This window comes from Psittacula echo (genome assembly GCF_963264785.1).
Source record: "Psittacula echo genome assembly, chromosome: 4".
Taxonomy (NCBI): Eukaryota; Metazoa; Chordata; class Aves; order Psittaciformes; family Psittacidae; genus Psittacula; species Psittacula echo.
In genome coordinates, this window is record NC_137738.1 from 116,560,877 (window position 1) to 116,581,530 (window position 20,654).

At 41.3% G+C, this 20,654-nt stretch overlaps 1 protein-coding gene across 4 annotated transcripts in view; it reads right to left on the reverse strand.

The window, feature by feature from the left end:
* Positions 1 to 4,053: 4,053 nt before the first annotated feature.
* The window catches only part of PLCB4 (phospholipase C beta 4), a gene marked incomplete at its 5' end in the record, with an annotated part of 89,615 nt that continues 73,014 nt past the window's right edge, over positions 4,054 to 20,654 (reverse strand). For 2 of the 4 annotated variants that reach the window (XM_080616258.1, XM_080616257.1), the window contains 6 exons: positions 4,054 to 5,706; positions 8,483 to 8,519; positions 10,620 to 10,706; positions 11,102 to 11,159; positions 12,897 to 12,998; positions 17,511 to 17,686. In XM_080616258.1, coding sequence (XP_080472384.1) covers positions 5,618 to 5,706; positions 8,483 to 8,519; positions 10,620 to 10,706; positions 11,102 to 11,159; positions 12,897 to 12,998; positions 17,511 to 17,686 — 549 coding nt within the window. In that variant the 3' untranslated portion in view covers positions 4,054 to 5,617. The remainder of the gene's footprint in view (positions 5,707 to 8,482; positions 8,520 to 10,619; positions 10,707 to 11,101; positions 11,160 to 12,896; positions 12,999 to 17,510; positions 17,687 to 20,654) is intronic. The other 2 variants (XM_080616260.1, XM_080616259.1) reach the window with 1 other exon arrangement.

Sequence of the window (20,654 nt, forward strand, 5' to 3'; positions counted from 1 at the left end):
CCTCCCTGCTCGGCCCCGGTGTTCCTGCGGTTGATGCTGCTCCGCCGAAAGGGTCCGCTCCGGAGGAAGGAAAGGGGGAAAACCAGAAATGTTAGAGGGGAAAAAAGGAGGAATAATAATAACAAAATAACCTGGACCACCTCCTTCCTCAGGAGCTGCAAAAGCACTAAAGCACTCTGCTGCGGAGCGGCGGGGAGGAGGGACGGGGAAGAGTGTGGGTGTGCGGAGAGGAGGAGGAAGAAGAGGAGGAGGAGGAGGAGGGAGATGCCGGCGGAGCTGATGAAGGCGCCCACGCCGAGGGACGGGGCATACGCCGCAGCAGGGCGGGGAGGAGGGATTCCCTCCTCCTCCTCCTGCTGCTGCTGCTTCGGGGGCCCCGCCGACCCCCGCCGAGGGGGTCTCGGGAATCCCCGCGGGGATCCCAGCGGAGGGACCCGGGGTACCCCAGTCCAGCCTCGCCGCCCCAAGTGCCGCTGGAGCGGGGCTGAACTGCGCCGAGGGTCCGCTGCTTCCCAGGGCAGGGCAGGGGATGGATCGGGGCTGCACTCTGGGGCGAGTCCTACACCGGCCCGGGCACACGGCATCGCCTTCCCTCGGTCCTGCCACCCTCTTTCGGTGCTGTCCCGCGGGATAGCTGCTATCCCGGGCAGCGCCGGGGAGACAAACGGCCGGGTAAACCGGGACAGGCGGGATGGAGGAGGGGTGATCTAGTGCAGCGCCGGCTGCTCGCGGAGCGTCAGTGATTACGGTGAAGGCGAGCAGCTGCTTCGTGTGTTAATTTAGAAAGAAACGTACAGCAATTTTTGTGTGGCAAGGTCAGAAGCGAACTCGGCACCCTCCTGCGAACGGCCCTCAACACACCTGAGCTCTTCGCTTATTGTGACACAGCCTGAAACGTAACCTTAACATAAAAGATATCACCACGTAGCAAGGGGAACGGCCCCGACAGCACCGAGGAGGTGCATTAGGACAATACAGGCCGTGCCTATGCGGAGCAATGTGGAGTGCTCGCGGGCGAGCTGTGCCGGGTCTGTCCCTGCGGGCTCGGGACATGGGGCTCGCAGGCAGCACGGGGATATCAGCAGCGGTCACCTCTTCCCTGCTGGCTATGGGGAGGAGGAGGGCAGGGGGAAGCTGCTGCCTGCCCCAATAAAAGGGCAATCCCCTTTATTCGCCGTAAAACCGAGGGGATGAAACGACCGCACAGCTTATCGGCGAAGGGCTCACCGGGAGGCGCATCGCGCTCACAGCCCCGAGCGCTCCGTTGCCCCGGGAGGATGGAGGCACCACCGACAGGATACGGAATCCCCCGCGTTGCCCCAGGGTTTCCCCTTTCCCTTTCACTGGGCGATGCAACGTTAAAGTACCTTCTCCGCCTCAGATCGGGAGCTTTTACGGCCCTTCAATGAGCGGCCACACTCACCCCGGTAGGAAGAGCACATCCCAGTGTTCACAACGACACCGGTCCCGGGGGCAGCGGTATCAGGAGCCCTACTCCAAGGATGTATTTGTTTTTAATCAAAGGAACAGCAGCTATTCGCTGTGTGGCGTTTCACGGATTCACTGGCGATTCGCATTTCTAGTTCAGGAAAAGGAGTCTGGAGGAAATGGTCCAGGGTTTTGTGAATCAAGGTATTCCCAGGTGAGTTATGATTGTGGGGAGCTGCCCCTCCTCTGCCAGAACACACCTGCAGAAAGGGGGGGTCTTGCTGGGAAAGAGCTCTTTAGAAATAAAACCAGTTACTACAGGAACACATTGATTCTTGTAACTATTCTGTCGAAATTCCTTTTCTGCTTGCTGTAAATAGTGTATTCCGGCCATTTCCACTCTCTCCTGTTCATGACAAAGTGATTCCTGTGCCAAAATAGAGCCAGACCCGTGTCAATAGTAATACAGGACTAACCTATGACAATAGTTTCCAGGGACTATATAAAGGAGAAAAATACCATCTTCTACATGAGGCTCTTTGCACCAGATAATTTCAGTGGTGATTTCAGTGTCTGGCTTCCTCAGATATTCCCCAGTCTTTACCTAGCCTCTATTTCCTCGCCTAGTCCCCTATTTAATTTCCACATTTTTTGAGGTTTCTAGGTATTTGCTAAGCCTCCAAATAAATACTTGATCCTGAGCAGCTGCCCCTGCATCCAGCCTGCGTAGAGGGAGCAGCTGGGAATGAGCATCTGATACCCTGTCAGCCACACAGCACAACAAAAAGCCTTCAGCTTCAGTGACCATCCCCACTTCCAGCCTGCAGAGCTGTGGTTTATCCTGCTCTCCAGGGCAAAAAAGGGAAAAGCCTAAGTTTTCCTAACACCAAGAAAGCCCCAAAACATGGACGGATCAGAAAGGTCTCACCTGAGGGAGCCAGCGCAGGCTTATTAGTGATCTGGATCAATTTATGGTCACAGATTGGATCTCCTGGAACCAGCCCTGCAACCTGTCCTCAGACCAAGGTGTGGAGATCGCCCATGTACCTCTGCATGCTGAATCCCCCTGGCAGCAGTAACTCTTACCAGCCTCTTTGCAGGGAGCATGCAGTTTTCCAGCCGAGCAGCTCTGGGATGCATTTGCCACTGAAAGCTGGTTTTGCAGGCAGGCTGTGGGTAACAACACATGGAGTCTGCAAGGAAATCTGCCCCCGAGGGGTATTTGTCTCTGTCAATGTGGTTTGACTGGAGTGGGGTGGTGGTTAAACAGATCCCCATTCTGAAACAGTGAAGCTAATGACCAACCCCCAAATTACTGGGAGTCAAAGAGCATGCTGCCTGTGAAACCAGGGTATCACAACTCTCCTCATCACACTGCACTGAATACAGCTGAAGAGATGGAGAGAGGGAGAATCTGCTGCTTCCCTCGATGAAATTTCACTGAAGTGGAATCCATCACCCTGGCAGGGAATGACATTTTAAACTGCTTTAACTCAGTATCAATGTTCAAATTGATTAGCCTATTTCATCTCAATGGAAATTCTCACCTCATTACATTAGCGGCCAAAACCTCAAATACTTTTTGCATCAAATACTACTTAAACAGTATTTCAAAATACTTAGCTGACAAAATTCATCACAATTTCAAATTACTGTCTGCATTTCATGCTAAATTGTCAATGGATGAAGTACGTAACAGTTCTGGGAGCTGAGCCTGGAAGCTGAGGCTTCCCAGCTCCGTGGTTTCACAGAAGCACATTTTCTCTCTGATTTGATAAATGTCTTGCTCCTGGCTGAGCAGCGAGCACAGACTCAAAAGGAGGCTGCGGACAGTATTTTTCTAGCCTTCCAAACCGGTGTATTCCCTGACTTGTAAGATACTCACCAGGGAATTAAGACAGGCAGGTTTGATTTTCCTCAGGGAGGATGTGAGCTGCAACCAAAGCCCTCCATTTCCAGTCATTTCTTTAACAGGTAGGGCAGCGGTTAACAGGCTGTGAGTCTTAAAACTAGTAACATTCAATGCTTCACCATCCAGTTCCCTCCTTATCTGGTGTCACTTGCTTCTCCCGGAACAGGCACCTTCGTCTGAGGTTTCTTCTGAATAGGCACCACAAGTTTGTTTCAATCCTGCCTTAAACACCTAAAGGCTTGACTGACCTGTCTCAGTTGCACACTCAAAGTAGTGCTGCTACACTGTACTCAGGCTGCTGCATCTCAAGGTAGCGCTGCTACACTGTACTCGGGCTGCTGCATCCTAAGGTAGCGCTGCTACGTTGTACTCGTGTAGTTTTGTGGTGCTGTGAGGACCGATGCTGCACAATTCTTCTGTCACTTAAAAGAAAGAAGACTCCTTTGACTAAATAAGCTGTGATAGAAATGTATTTACACGATGCACATTTTTACAAGTACAACTTACTGAAAATTTGCCAGTAATAATAACCCCCACCCTCCAATTCACTGCAGGCAAAGCTAAAGGGTTTGAATTTTCATGTTTTTTATTAGAGAAGTTGAAAGTTTCATCTCCGGACTGACAATAACATAATTCTCTCTCTTCATTTATTTTGTTTATAGGAATATGTAGAATTTGTTTGTACAAGCATATACAACAAAGTAATTGGTGCTTAGTACATTGAAATCAGGAATCTGATTTGTTCTAAACTATCAGTTTTCCATGCAGTCATCTTTGAATTGGCAGCATGGACAAATTCCAAGCAGAATGCTTACATGCACTGTTTTGCAATATAACTACAGCAAGCTCTGGAAACATGCAAATTAACACATTAGCAAATTGTTTTTATAGCTAATGGACATAAAAAGGTTATTCCTGATATGAAATTCTGAAAATCTGCATAAATACTTCTGTGTAAAATTAAATTAGTTATGTACTTTTCTTTTACTACAAGTATCAAGAATGCCCACGTAATTAATATACACACATATATATAGAGACCTTGGTATGCTAAAAGTCTTTGTAATTAATCAAACAATATTCTGTGCCATACATTTATTCAGTATTTACCAGCTAGTAGAATGACTGTGGTCATAGAGTAGGCATTACAGTCTTAGTAGCACTGGTATCACATGCAAACATACTCTTAGCATTTCTGTTTACTAGTTTTATCACGTGGCAACACGTATGTGATTTTCTACAATGTTGTGATTCTGAAGTGTATAAATACTTTGTACATTTTCACAGTTACAAACTTTTTGCCAAAAGCCGTTTAAACAGTCTTTAAGTTACAATGAACTGTAGTATCTGGGATCTGCAGCAACAGGATCAAAATGCAATTTCTGTACAAGCGATGTAGGATGTAAACTTTTCTTAAAGTGCCTAATACACAATTCCTTAGAGCACTGATCAGTTTTGGCACTAACACACTGTATTTCCCTCATGCTAACCACTGTAGGATATCATTTTCTTTCAGACATGATAAGAGTTGATATGGCACTTGTGAATGGCATCATTGGACGGCAGAAATACCCTGTCAAGTTCCTGCTACAGCTGATGAACTTGGCCGATGACTTTGTACATACTGTACTTTTGAATATATGCAGTTCACTTTCAATTGCCTGCTGCTTGAAAAATACTTGGAAATAGAGTTGAAAATTGCTCAAACTCAACTCCTTACTATACTGATTATTACGTGTGACTTAGCGGAAGATCCAGTTCAGTGGGCTCCAAGACATCAGGTGCTGAGCATCTGAGTTGTTGTTGCTTGTCAGGATAATGCAGCATGGGGTTTCTACACAACATACCACACATAGTAACACAAATGGTAAATAACTTGACTTCATTACAGTTTTGTGGCCATTTGAGATGATGGTATAAATCTTTGTTATGTTTCAAGGCTCTGATTGTGTAATTCTGATGCAGGCAGGCTGCCTGTTGAGATACAGGGAGGAATACAGGACTGGGTTTAAAAAGAGCTGTCTTCATCTTCTGATTAGTGTTTTTCTGAACAGAGGAAATTCTTATGGAAATCCAACACAGGAAAGTCAGTGCCCAGTGTTCAAAAACAAATAATGCAAACCTTAAGACACGGTGGTCTGCAGCTATTTATATGTTAAAAACAAAAAACAAACCAGCCCCTCAACCAAAAAACAAGAGTAAAAACATGGAAAAAAGCCCACTTTTCAGCCTCAGCAATTCTGAATTTTGCTCTCATTTTAAGGATGTTCTCCAACTTCAATTTGCTTGTTGAGGCTTTAGACCACTGTTGCCGGCCTGCGATCCATCTCTGCTTCCAGCTTCACCATCTGCTGCATCTCCTTTGCCTGCAATCCAAAATAACCGCATGCAGTATTGCATTAGACCTTTTGTTCAAAAATGAAGCACATGGTTTATGTGATAGTGTCTGAGTGAAATACAGGCAAAACACACTGAAGATATATGTAGTAACATTATGTTTACCCCTCCAGCGTCATTCTGTTTTCAAAATCAGATGTAATTCCTATGTCTAAAGGAATTGTCTACAAATTCTTGGGAAGCATTTTTGCTCCTATTTCAAGACGCATGGGTTGATTTTCTGAACGAGTGTATAATAAAATGCAAAAGCTCCAATTCTGTGAAAAAAACCAGGCAGATGCTGATTCAACTGTTCTCCTGATAGGAAATGTCTTTGGGAATGTATATGTTTCACTGCTGCTCTGTGAGTACTGCAATGTGTTACGTCATGAAATGTTTGGAGAGTTCCTCTATGATCGGGATTGGTTTCCTTCATAAAGACAATCATAACAAAAATCCATCAGTGTAAGATCTGCCTTTAGTAACACTTATTTTTAATAATAATTGGTAAAAAATAATCTCCATCTGGCCTGGAGATCCTTATGATTACAGACATGGTGTTTCCACCTCAGGACTGCAATATGCTCTACGGGATTATACACACTGAATCCACCTGAAACTATATCCAAATGCTTTGTGCAAAATACAGCAATGAATGCATGCCAGATCTCGGTATAAACTCTGCACGCCTCGGGCTTTGCAAGCAGAGCTTAAGCACTGTATATAAATAGCAACTGGCCTGGGAATCCCCTGCTTGGAAACAGTTTTTCTAATTCCCTTCCTCTCCTCTCTCTCGTAGACGTGCACACACACTTACCCCTCCTGTGGCTCAGTTACAGGTTAGAAGTTGCACTTTGGTTTGAAACTCTGTAGTTTAAAGGAACTGGGAGCCAGCATCACTTCATTTTCTCTGAGGGCTCTCAATCTGAGAAGTGATTTAAATTCATAACCCAAAGGATTCTGAATAATTCAATCCAGATTCAAGCAAACCCATCTATCTTTACAATCAAGCTCTTGAGGATTAGGACAGGTTTAGGAAGAGGCAAATAAAGGTAGTACCTCCTTTGGTGTAACTGCTCTGTACCTGTCATGTAGGGGAGAATGGTTAGTGGACTTGATTTACAGAAAGTATGTTCCCCCAAAAGTTGTAAATGTTGCTTAGACAGGGAACTTTGCTCTACAAGCTCCTACTTAAGGAGTCACCTATTCCTGATGAGCAAACATATCTGCATATGTGAAAATGGGCAGATGTAGTTCTAAGGTAATAAGACGCACAGCTATTAGTTTTGCAACGTAAATGTGGGTTTGTACAGATGTGATACACGTGCCTTCTTGAAGAATCTAGCCCTGTACTTTCATAACCATCATCTTGGGGAAAAAAGTAATTATGATAATAGCAAAGCAACCGTCATAAATATGATAAAAAATTAATCAACACTCTCCATTTAAATGAGTTAAAAGCTTGAAAGTAATGAAGAAATAATTTTAACATGAAAATATGGAAACATAATAAATAAATCAATATGTACAACCTCTTCTGAAATGTTGGCTGGATTTTGCCTGTGTGCGAAATGAAATTCCAGCTAAAACAAAAACCTGTGGCTGTTCCTTAGTGACTCATACATCTCACGTTTTAGGCTTGGGACTTAACTACCAGCACAAAGTGTCCTATAAATATTCTGCCTGTCAATGTATGGTGTACAGAATTAGTTTAGAGAGAACCCGGCTTCAAAGAACACATTAGCATAGGACCAGGATGACTGTTTTTGCTACTCTGAGGCTCCTTCAGGCAGCACATTGTGAACACATAAGCACTCACTTTAAGACGAGCCTTTTGGAAGGCAGTGTTGAAGCTACAGTGAATTCATGGAGTGAGTGGCAGCTAATGGACTCTGCTTTCAAGATGCTTGCACTCTATGGAGATTTAAGACAGGCTAAGAACAATATACAGTAACAGAATGCAAAAATTATATTTTTGCTAGCCTAATGAATGCTTTTCTTCTTCATTATATGTCTATAAATAAAAGTAAAGTGAGTGCTGTCAGACTTAGTTGTCAATTGAAGAAAGTAATTCAGATCAGGCAATACTGTTCAACGGGATGGTCAATCTTAATGCAACTATCTCCTTTGGTAAGACAGGGGTTAACAGAGATTTCTTGTGAGTAACAATGGTTTAGGAAGCCACAGCAGCACAGCCAGCTGGTAAGTATAACTGCCATACCTTATAATATGTTGGATTTTAAAGTGAATTTTCAAGTGCTGGAAGCCTCTCTTCTACCGACACCAAAAAGCTATTTCCAGCCATCTATTCTACATTTTGCTATTCTTAGTGTGGAATTAGTTATTTTATTACCATACTAATAGATGTGGATACCTTTTGTCTGACTATCAGCATTAGCAGTTAATCATATGTATGTCAACACTAAAGGAGTTTTCTTAGATCAGTAGACACTTCTCACAGACAGTTTAGAACTCTAAGCATATCTTTCAGTAATGACAGCTAATGTACAACACAAATTAATCTCTAGATATTTCCTCTGCACATCACTGATCATATGCATCTGAATTTGAGATGCTAAAGCACAAAATACTGTTAATATTGTGTCAGGCTCAAATATCTGTGTGCAAACAAGATTAACATTGTGTTCACTATGTCAATGGTACTTCCCAATGGTTGCATTTACAAGGAGGGCTCCAATGATAATGATTTAATTTAGAAGGAAAGCACACTGAAAGAATAGTTTGCTTATTATACGTCCATCCTACCTTGTGTTTGAGACACTGCATGACAGGATTTCAAAAGCTGTTTGTACAAAAATAATAATGTCAAAATTGAGTAATACAACAAGAAGCAAAATAAATGAATGAAAACTGAAGTGAGATTGAAAAATTAATGCAAGAAAAACATACATAAACCAAAACAAATTTAAACTCGTAACAGTTCGCATTGAAGGCTGTTTCACCCATAATTCTACTTTTATACATTGGATATTTGTATGCAAAATTTCTTCTCTTAGTTGATCAGGAAAAAAGCTAATCATATTTTGAAACTCTCATTAACCAAATACCACCTTTATCTTGATCCAACTATCTTTCATACATCAATGTGTGTAATAATGAAACCAGACCCAGCTGGGGGTTTGCACTGGTGCACTTCTGGGGCTAAAAGGAAGTAGTCGAAACAGCAGGTATGAAAAATGTGCTCTGATGGATCAAATTAGAGTGAGTTAAAAAGCTGTTAAGGGACTACCCCTGTGGCAGAGGCCACCGCATGCACACACATGTGAATAGTCCTACTCCATTTAATCACTGATGATTTAAGATGACTTTATCTCTGCTCTGAAATGGAGTATGAACAAGCTCATGTAGGCTGTTACCATCTCTCAGCAGTGGAAGCTGTAACCCCAGGTGAGGGAAGTACCTAATTGCTGAAAGAGGTGACTCCTTCAATGATTCACACTTACTTCGCAGCAACCTCCTTCCCTTATACAGAACATATTTATCACATTGTGGTTAAAAGCACAACTATAATAACCATTTCCTCTTTTCCTTATGTTTCTAAAAAATGGCTCCAAAGCCCTCTGAAGCCAATGGAAAGAAACAATTAACACCTGTTTCTGGATCAAGCCCATCATTTCTTGTCATTCCATTTATAGGGAGTACTCTAATACGGTCTCTACAGTTGACGCCACAGATCTGCTGTAGCTCAACTGCCTCCCCCAGATAACTGAAAGGCAGGGGAGGCAGGCATGTGCAGGTAGTGCTCATGAGCAGACTAGTCTGACAGACCCCTTCATGTTGGATGTTAGAAACTGCATCTACAGAGACCCTGTAAGGGAAGAGAATAGGAATTTTGGTTGTCTGGAAGGGAGGTGGAGTGATCTGAACACAGAGCCATGGTGGCTGGGGCTTGGTGGTAGCAGCTGCCTGCAATCCTACATGCTGTCACTCCTCTAGAAGTTAACCAGGCTGCAGCTTTTGGGGCTGCAGGACTCTCCTGAGAGTGGAGATAGTTGATTTGCATGTACTCTCCTCCTTATTTCCCCTCTGCCAGATGGCTTTAATTCATACTATGATGTTTGTCAGAGAGTTCAAGTTCTGAACTTTTAATAAAGTAAGTACATAATCCTTAAAAGTAATGGGTATTAAATGCACTCCTCTCTTATCTCACTGAACTGCTGAGTATCTGGATATATTCCCCTTGCAGTTTACATTTGTGCAAGTGCAGTACTGCAAGCCCATGCAATTATTACAGTTCCGCTGGCTCAACCTTTCAGCAAGGGAACTGCTCAGAACACGGTGCTGCTTCTACCAGAAATAAGATTAGAATTTTCCTTTCCTCTCCAAATAGTTGTATAACTGGGGGAAAAAAACAGCCTATAAACTAGCAGAAAATAGTAAAGTATTTTAATTAGGAAAGGGTGTACTAGTATAGATAAAACTCCCCATGCATCTCTAGAACTCAGACCAAACCGTCTCTGAGAGTTTAGTGATGCTCTGTGCATGTTTCACCTCTATTTTCCAATCAGCATTAGAAATACAAGTTCCAAAATGAAGAAAACTGATTTGCTTGAGGTACTTCTGGGGAGTAATTTAAATGGATATGCTGGGCCTTTTATAACTGTCAGATGTAGCTAATGAGTATCAGTGTGGCTGGACAGCTGGGAGGACAGACTCTGGCTAAGAAGTCTAGCTTTCACATGCTTATCTGAAACAAATCTAGTTCTGTATCATTAAGTCACCTCACCTCTTCATTTTAAGTCCCCAGGTAGGTGAGTGACCATGAACAAGGTTGTATTCCCAAGTTCAATAATGACTTACATTCAGAAGCATTCTACTCAGCCTGATTCTGGTTACTGTTTTCACTAGCTTGCTTTTCTTTTAAGCCTTTAAAGCAAGATACCTGCTCATTCTGCTTCTCCAAGACTTCTAAATGCTCAAGTTGAACTTTTTTCAACTGATCCATTTCCTTTGACTGCTTCATTGCCAACTGGAAGACAAAATAATGGGAGGAAATGTAACACATTATTAACAAGCCAAATAAAAACTAACTTGACACATCCACCATCTTGCCCCATTTGGATGGCACAAAACATCACAGGCGGCCTATTAGTATCACCCAATCTTAAGAAGAGCTGTTCATATGATAATATATGTATTTATATATATAAAATATATTATACAAAAGCAAATACACAACAACAAATAATAACTTTGTCAATTTAAAGTAGCTTCATCTTACAGAGATGTTGGATCTTTTAAACTATATGTATGTGGGACAAAGCAAAGGCAAATATCTGTTTACTACAGCTGGGTTCTCAACACAGAGAAATGAAGACGAATATCCAGAAACAGTGCCCAGTGACTTTGCAAGGTCATAGTTACCCTTTTTCTCTCTTCCAGGAACTTTTTTGTGTTGCTGCTGTTCAGTTCTCTGACTCTCCTAAAACAAATGCAAACATTGTCCATGAAGACTCATTGGAAAAAAACAAACCCAAAAGCTACAATAGAGAGAATTACAAACTCTTAAGGTATATTTTGGTTTCTGATTATTTGTACCTTGTGGGATTAATAGCAAATTGTACACTCCTCTGGCTATACACCTTTAAACTTCAAGGTTTCCAAGAACACTGACAGTTTCATTGAAGGCCTGGGGCACAAATAATCCCCATACTGACCAAGACTTTGGATAGAGTTTGCTTTCTCCCTTACTCAGGAGTGGTGGACAGAACTTAAAAAATGTTTAATTCATTTGTGTATCCCTTGCTGCACTCTGGTCTCAGTTCATTTTGGTATATAAAAACTGCTACATCTCTTAACAGTGGTAATGGAAAAATCATCTTATGATCATAACTGAAGTTACAGCTTACCAATGCTGTAAGGTTCTTAATGCTGTTACTTAAGCAAAAAGATAAGTATACAATTACTATTTACATAAAATACCTTACTGCAAAGTGTCTCTTCCTAAGATTGCCGTCATGAAATATACCAAAAATAGTTCAAAGAGCTGAATCAGACTAATTGCAAAGCCTGAAAACCAGAACTGCACTCAGCCTGCTTTCAAATCTGGGAACAGATTTATCCCAGAGTCATTAGTGGAGGTCTCACATTAACTAAGCATGCAGTTAGCAAAGGCTCTAACAATTTGTCTTCCTAGGAAAGTGTTACTCTCAAGGGACTTAGTTCAGTGGAAACAAGTTCAAGCCTTTTGACCAAAATAGCCCAGTGCCAAGGAGGAAATGTATAAGGGGAAAGAAGGAGCCAGATGGCAATCCCAAAATGAAGGTGAAACCCTGCAGGCTTATGAGACATCATGTAGACTCTGCTTTTATCTATTTATTTGGAAACTTTTAGGATTAATAGAAACATACAATTGCTATATTACAGATCAATCCTCCAAAGTCTCAGTAGTACTGGCAAGTGTCTCCCTAGTCAGTTAAAGCTGTCATCCCAAAATGACTGGGAACAACCCACTTCTGCAAGTGCAGCAGTGCCCTTGGTTTTGCTGAGCTTGGATGCTGACGAGGTCTCCAATGCTAGCACATAGCAAGGGGAAGAGTTGTAGTTCAGTTCAGGGGTAGAGAAGAAGCAACAATGTGGGTTTTTATGGAGAACATCTTCTGGTTTTTAACTCCTATCTTGCTTCATCCTCTCCACTGATCATCATCGCTTCTAGAACACTTCTTCCTTCTGTTCCACCTCTCCTCTGTGTTTACAATAGACGGGGATAAAACCTATCACTGGCACCGCCTCTTGTATTTTCAGTGATGCTCTCTCTCCAGTTAATCTAACTCCAATTAGAAGCAAACCTCAGACCCACTAGAGCCCTCCTTTCATTTAAAAATCAACCATAAGTACAATGCTCTTTAAGTACAATCACTAAAACTCTTACGGATGTGTTTCAATTTAATAGTGCCATTAGACCTACACCAGTCAGTCACAGCTCATGAGTATAAAGAGTATTTTATTTCCCTGATCAGGACATTACATTTATTAAAAGTGCAAATATAAGAAAAGTAACATTTTTCTTTAAAAGGTAATCTAAAATATATATTCAGCACAATCATTTGACATTGTTTCCATACATAAAAGTGTGTTTTTCATAGAATTAATCCATGAGTTCACCCGACAGACTTTGACAGCATTCTTCCCTTCTCAGCAAAGGCGATCTGATACTTACCTCTCTCTTTCAGCTTTATTTTTGATAGATTTGTCTTGGCTTATGGCTTTGCTGTTCTCCATAGAGATTTTAGCCTGGTTGGCCCGCATTTCCTTGCTTTCCCTAGGCAAAACCAAACAAAGTCATTAATGCCTAAGACACAATTGTTGTTGAAGTTGGTTTCCTGATACTTTCACTGTGGTTAGGAAAACTGCCTTCCTTCGGTAGACTTGACACAGTTTGAGCAAGCATTCGGAAATCTCAAATAGTTCCAGGGAATATAATCCAAAAAGTCTGTTTAAAGCGTTTTTACATTTTGAATGTTACAAAAGGGTATAAAAGTCTCTTTTCTCCCTAGTGAGAGTTGTTTGAGTATGAGCTACCATCAGACATTACTGCCAGCCATTTAGGAAACGCAATTTGTCTTTTAAAACTGCCTAAATATTTACAAATCCTGCACTCAGAACATGACTGCAATACGAACAGCAGTAATATTTGCTACTTGTGGTATGAACTGACAGACTTCCTTTTCAGACTTCTACTTTGGGCCTGAAAAGAACCTTGTGGTTCAGACTGTGGTCAGACTTGTGTTCAGTTTCTCCTTCTGGCTCAGTGAACCTTGTAGTCCTTCCTTTCGAATGAGATAGCTTTCACAGGAGGGTGGCAATCAGCTTCCAGGGGAAATGTCCCAAGTGGTGTGGTCTGACTTGAGAGGTGGAAAACCTCTTCATTGTTTCAGCCAGTGTGGCAGAAAAACAGAAAATAAGCAAATAAGTATCTCATTGTTTTAAAAAGAAAAAGAGATTGTGATTCTTTGTTGGGAGTAGCAGCACAGATGCTGACTTTCAGGAATAGCTTATGACTTGTGAGTAGGAGGCTTTTCATCACTCTGGGTTAAACCAGCCAAGCTCCAAAGGGACCGTCCCTGAAGGCCAGCTCCTGCTTTGTGCCTGCTTAGCATTTCAGCACTGCAGCTCCTGATCTTATATGCTTATTTAAACAGGAATTATACACATAAATTAGACAGCAAATAACGGATTGTAAAGTTCCCAGTAGTGCATCAGCATCTAGTTACCCGTTTAGCAAGCCAAGGCAGTGCCTTCGTCTCTTCTTTTGCACATGATCTCAAGCAGAGTGCTAAACATTTATTGTACTCATTATCCCCAAATTCGAAGTATTCTGTATGCACAGGAGCAGTGTGGCACAGAGCAGCGTGCTTAATTTAATGAAATGTCACTGAATCTTTTTCAGCTTTCTTTCATCTCTAGAAGACATTAATCATTAAGCAGCATGAGGAAACTTTGATTTACATTTCTCTCAGTTTAAATTTTTTATTCAAGAGATGCAGCGCTGCTTTTTTTTTCCTCCAAGAGTTCAGAAGGTGAAACATTCCCTGAATACAGATTAAAACCACGACAGTATCACAGTAAGAAATTAGGCTAGGTTCTAAATAATGTTGTGTCTAGAGCACATTTCATTCCAACAGTCCTTTCTCCAAACAAAAGCTTTTCTTTTCCATACCAAATTTGAGCTAATTTTCAAGCCCAGTATCTTAACAGTAGTACTGGAATCACTCACTTTTATTACTGTGCTCAGGGATATGAACAAAGTTAAGTGTAGGTGTTCAAACTGATTTAGCCGATTTGCATCAGATACAATTTTCGAGTGAAAGAAGTTAAGAGGATTAGAGGACTACTGTGCATCACTGATGATTTCCAAATGAGACTTTGGCCATGGATATGGCCGAAAGAGCCAACACATCTACATGCAACTGTTCTATTCTGCTATAATCTAGTTGCACTATTGATGAGTCTTTCTGGGTGTGTTGGGTTTTCACTGCTTGCAAGAAATACAAGGTATTCTTAACAGAAGAAATGAAAAACCTTATCTTCATTCTAAAATCATCAAGAAGCAACTGTAGGGACCACTCCTTGTTTCTGGAATGGTGCTTCTCAAGGACAGGGCCAATGTTCTAGTGTTAGTTAACTCCTCAACTGCCTAGCACAGGGCTTCACGTGGAGGCTCAAGTTGAGCCCATGCTGCCCTGGCTGGCAGTGCTGCACTGCCATTAAAGAACACCCTCATCACAACTGGTGGTGATGCCTGTAGCCAGAGTTAACTGAAAGAAAAAGGTAAGCCAGGATGGTAAAGAAAGAAAGGATTCTAGAAACATGGTACATGAACTGCAAGATTTAACTGTTGGTTTCCTAGTGTGTTCTACTGACGGCAACTCTGAAATTTATATATAACCTGAAGCGTGTAAGTCTATCCTTGGAATTTCTTCATATATTTAGACACTGAAATGCATTAACATGTTGTTTTATGTCACCAGTATTGTTTGAATGACTAGAAATCTCTTCTATTAAAAAAACCCCACCACACATAATTTTTCTTTCCCTCTCATGTTATTTTATCTGGAGTACATAAGGCTTGCAGATAACAGCTTCACATCCCCAGTTTCTGAAATGCTGCAAGCTCACTACATCCAAATCAGGAAAGCTAACCCAGTCTTGAGAAGCAGGGGGCACAGCACCCCTGGAGTTCAATAAGCTTCAGATTTTTAGTACTATCTGCTCTCTTCTGCTTTGTTTCTAAATGAGCTCAAAGCACAAACTGTAATTGCTTTTTGTACTGCACATGGAGGGAAAGTATCTACCCTACCGCAGATAACCACATCATTTTAGATTACTGATCTTTCCTGCTAGCCCTGTGTCCTCTGCTGTGATAGCTAACTCATTACCTCAGCTCACAGAGAGGGAAGTGGCGAGAGCAGCATGCTGAGAGCATGGTCCTCCTCCCATGCTGCTCTCAGATAGAGCCTTTTTTTCCTGTGGCTACCCGAGCTGTCTCTTGGCTATTACATACACGTCTACAGATAAATGCATACATATTCCCACATACAATACATTCTACAAAAAAAGTTTACAAATCATTAACTGCAAAGTCTAAAGTCTCTTAAGGGCATTATTACATTCACATTTCAGCATTTCACATTCCAAATTCTTCTGAAATATTCATAGATTCAGAGACGGTCTTAAATTCATTTCCAATAGGACATTTTCCAGTTTGCTCATCTAGGGGTTACACAGAAAATTCCAAGTAGGCAGAAACATGCTAAGCTGCAGTGAATAAAGCAGAAAGAGTTTTGAAGGTTGTCAGTATTTATCAAGGTGTAGATTTTCAGATCTGGTTCTTAGTAGCTCTGAAAACAGAACAATACATGGACTGACACAAGTTATTTCTAATAAGAAAGCAAGATGCATTACTAAGAATGTAAGAACTGTTTGCAAGAAATGATCTAGGGCTGTTTGCACAATGTAGAGACACAGAAACTCTAAACCCGAAGACAAAAACTATGAGAAAAAGCATTTAAAATATTATATTTTGCCCTAGGGTAGATAAATCACCTGCCTACAATGAGAGCCTGTAGCAAAGTCAAGAGAGTAAGAAAATATGTATGGAAAAACCCCAAAACCTTACCTTCACAGGCTGTATACTAGTAAATTATCTTCTAAGCATTGTGGTGAATTTCAAATAGGATAGAAAACAGAACTCAGACCGATGTAGTTTCTCTGGGCTGATGCAGCCAGGTATGATTTAGAGATACAGTGCCAAGGACTGCACTTTCCTCTGGCTAGTATCTTCTGAATGATGCATTTGTATTATACTTTGGCAATTTCTGGACTTCATTTCTGACTGGGTCTGTATTGCAGGACAACTTGAATAGTTGGGTTAACACAGAGATTAACATAAAGATGAGCTCACTAAAAGCCTTTTGCTGGGACAATTCTCTGTTGGAAGGAAAGCTTGCAGGTCCCAGCATGTGTTCTCTCTGATGCAAAGATAAGCTGTTTTTTCACTCAGGAATCTAAAAAATCATTTCAATTCCTCCTTCAAATGTGATTTATTTATTCTTTTTTCCCCATGCTTTTTATATGAAAGAGGCTGAAGACAATTACATATGAATATATACGTATGTATGTATACACACATTTTGCATCCATCTGCTTTTAGATCATAGCATAAAAAACTATTACTGCCATTTTTAACACTGTGAGTACAATGTGTACTTAATTTTATTTCAAATAAAATGTATTTTATAATTTCTAATGGGCATGGGATGGTTAATTACAAAAGCAACAAGACAGACATGTCATGCAGTACCTTCTGTATTCCCAGTGATTATGGCAGGTTATTACACAAAGATAATACATCAGCTTAATGTAGCTTATGCTGCTACCTGCTGTTTTTATGATCTTAATAATCACCAATGCCATAAACACGAGTCCGTAACTGCTAACAACTCCAAAAGATACTTCCAGATTTGATACTTCTCAGTTTCCAGCCTTTGAATTCAAGTTTCTGGGTAAAGTCTAAGCATACCCACAGTTGATGCAAACCACCATTGCTTCATGACATCTGCTGCCCTTAATGAAGCTCAGATAATCTAACCCAGCTCAGAAGCCTACTCCTGCACCTATGTGAACCTTGTGTGATCACTTCTTTTAATTCCACCATCCATACAGCCCAGTATCTTTCACAGCAGTATAGGAGCTATCAACACAAGAAACTAAAACATTATACATAGCAGACATAAACCAAGCCCTCGTTATCAGGTAGCACAGCCCTGCTCACCTGTCATGTGAGAATTTGAGCTGCTGGGTCTGTTGTTCATGAGCATTTATTAGCAGTTTCTTCAGTAGTTCACACTGTTGGTTCAAGTGCAAATCCCGGATTTCTTGCTCTTCGGCACTGTGCGTATTGATCATTTCGGACCACTCCTTCGTGTGCTGTGCCACAATCTCTTTGACCTGTTGAAAAGTAAGAGCAGCTTAGCTAGAGGTTGCAGACAGGGCAGGAGATCAGCTATTACTGCTGCTGAAGATGATGGAAAGACAATCATACAAAAGATTACAAAGAATGTAGCTGAACTGTGAAAAATGAAGCTCCACAAATGAAGTTGCTTCACAGAGCAACAAAGCCACTGAGGACACTACTGTGTATTATGAAAACAGATGTAAACCAGCCCCCACTATTAGGACTCGAGAGCCCTGAATAAATTGGCTGCATTTATGCTCTTGACAGTACTACTCGTATTTTAAAATCTTCTCTAACATTGAGTTTATAATAAAATGGTTTCACTTTTTTGGTTGCCAAGAAAAACAGTATTAGATATACTGAAATTAACTACGGGAAAAACACCCTAGTGAGTGGGATTTATCTGAGGACTTAAATACAGTCTCTTAGATTTTGTGGAGACAGTTTTACAAACACGGTCAGTTTACAGAGAAATCCTGTCTTTAATGCAACATGATTCTGAAGATGGGCTACGTATCTTTGTTTTATACTCACTAAGCCAGCAGGAAATCTGACAAGTATTCTTCTCTTGCTTATCTCCCAAGACTCACGAGAATAATGAGATTAAAGTTTTGGAATGTTCCCAAAAGACAATATGAAGAAGCCTAAATCACCAGAGTTGTTATAATAATAATATATTGCACTCGATTTCAAAAAGAAGCTAATAGAAAGATATATTTTATTATCCTTTAATAATTATCTTTGGGTATTTTGACAAGCTCTCTTACTTTTTCATAAACGGCATACAAAAGACACCTCACAATAAACCTATTTTCAGGTAGTTATTTCAACTGCTGCTATGGTAACTAATAGCATCTGGGTCATCTACACCTTACTCTTCCAATCAAAAATTACCACCATATTGCTGAGAAAGTGAAAGAACGATGTCAGTATCTCAGGTGTGGGCCCACATGTGGGCTCTGCATAATGCAGACTCCCCTGCATACACCAGTGGTGAAAGGAGAAGGGAACTTAACAGCCCCAGTCTCCACCCTGAAGAGGCTCCTCTGAAGGCTCTCCTACACAAATGAAGCTGGACTCCTACTGAAAAAAAACCCAACGCAAGTATTTTGTAACAGATCAGGGTGACAACCACTACCTGAGAGCCAGACTTGCATTTAACTTTAGTTAGTGGTCCAATATTAAACAAAAATGATCAGACGCAGAAGCAGCTGACAGAGCGCTACCTGGAGCTTCCTGCAGCTGTCAGAGCACAGCAAAAGCATTTTGAGGCAGGAGGCTGGTACCACTAATACAGGGCACCAAGGTGTTTAAGAGTGAGTGTACCTCCAGCAAAATGAGCCTTGCTTATTTCTGTGCATGTGGGTAAGTGTATTACTAAGCCAGAGTCTATCAATATGAAGTGATAAAACCATTGAAGGATGTGGAGCAGTCTGTGGGAATGGTATCTTTAATAACATGTTCATAAGGCAGGACTGCCTTCAGAGCCAGAAAGAAAAAGAGGGTTCAGTTTTCAAATGGGTCAGAATCAATGCTTGAATGTTGGTAAGGAAAAGAGACTTGTTTTTCAGATGGAGCTTTTGAAAGGTTCAGGGACAGATACTCCAGCTCACCTCTGGCACCCACCAGTGTGGCGCACGAGTTAGGATCAAGTTTAGTCCAAGCTCCTTGGACTAAAGAAGAAACCTGCTTAAGGAGACTTAAGCATAGCAGTGCTTTATTTAATCTGAGAAGATAGGAAGAATCATAAAAACATCCCTGCCTGTGTTCAGGGACAGATGTGCTAGTGAGGTGCTACTAATTTCTAAATCAACATGCCATCTAAGCAGCAGGTACAGCCCTTTGTAAAACAGGTTTTTCTCTAGGGGTAGGAGAGAAAGGGAAGATTCCTTTTCCTAAATATCCTGCATGATTCCTTTCCTTAAATATCCCATAAGCTAGAAGTCTTATTTCAGGTAGAGCAAGATAAAACCTTATGAGAAGGATGTAAAGGATTTGCCAAACGCCAGTTACAAGACTTGAAACACTCAATTTGACTCAGATTCAGGTGAACTTAGAACCTGTGACCATTAAATCATCTGAAATCCAATTTTGCTGCAGATCTGTGATACGCTTCAAAGTTCAGATGTAGTAAATTCAGTGTACATCCCTGCTTTTCTCCAATTTATTAGCATCATAGTTAAAATGACTATTTCATTTGCTGTGTTCTTGCCCTACTTTCCACTATATTAAGATAGTGTTGCTTAACGGTTATTTTTCTTATCCTGTTGGATAGCTAACTCCTCTCTTTCCTGTTTTACAGACTGTGTTTGCAATCCTGTCCTTTCATGTGTTCCATCCCTGGGCCTAAGAGACTAATTAAAATCTTCATAAGGAACTTTCTTCTGCGCAGCACATATGCAAGATGTTTGTTTAGTCACTAAGTTCAAGCAGGAATCATCTTTGAAGTCATCTTCCCTCTTTTTTCTTTTCATCCTCTGCCTGCTTGATATTGGGACCTACTTTTCTAAATGCAGGGGAGGAATTTGCATCTGCCAGGCTAACAGTGTGTGTGAAGTACACACGGGGACATTCAGATCTCATTTAAGTATTTTATGCCAAACCTGGGCTGGATGTTTCCTCCTGACAGGAAGACGTTTGCAGATGGAAAAGGTCTCTGGGGCTAAAGGTGTACGTGCACATTGTGACAGAGCTGCACTGGAGGACATGAGCTGTAATTAAAGCTGAATTATGGTACAATCTGATATCAAAATTAGAGGCCCAAATGCTGAGGAATGCTGAGCAACTGTTAATTAATGAAACTCCCACTCTATCAGTGGAATGCATTCAGCATCTCAGAATTCAATCTAATTTAATTGTGCCTACCTTCATCTAAGATAAAAGTTAATTTCCCTATGGTCTTGAGCACTGTTTTCCAACCTGTTTGCTTGCAAACCTTTGAATGATCTCCAGGAATGATTC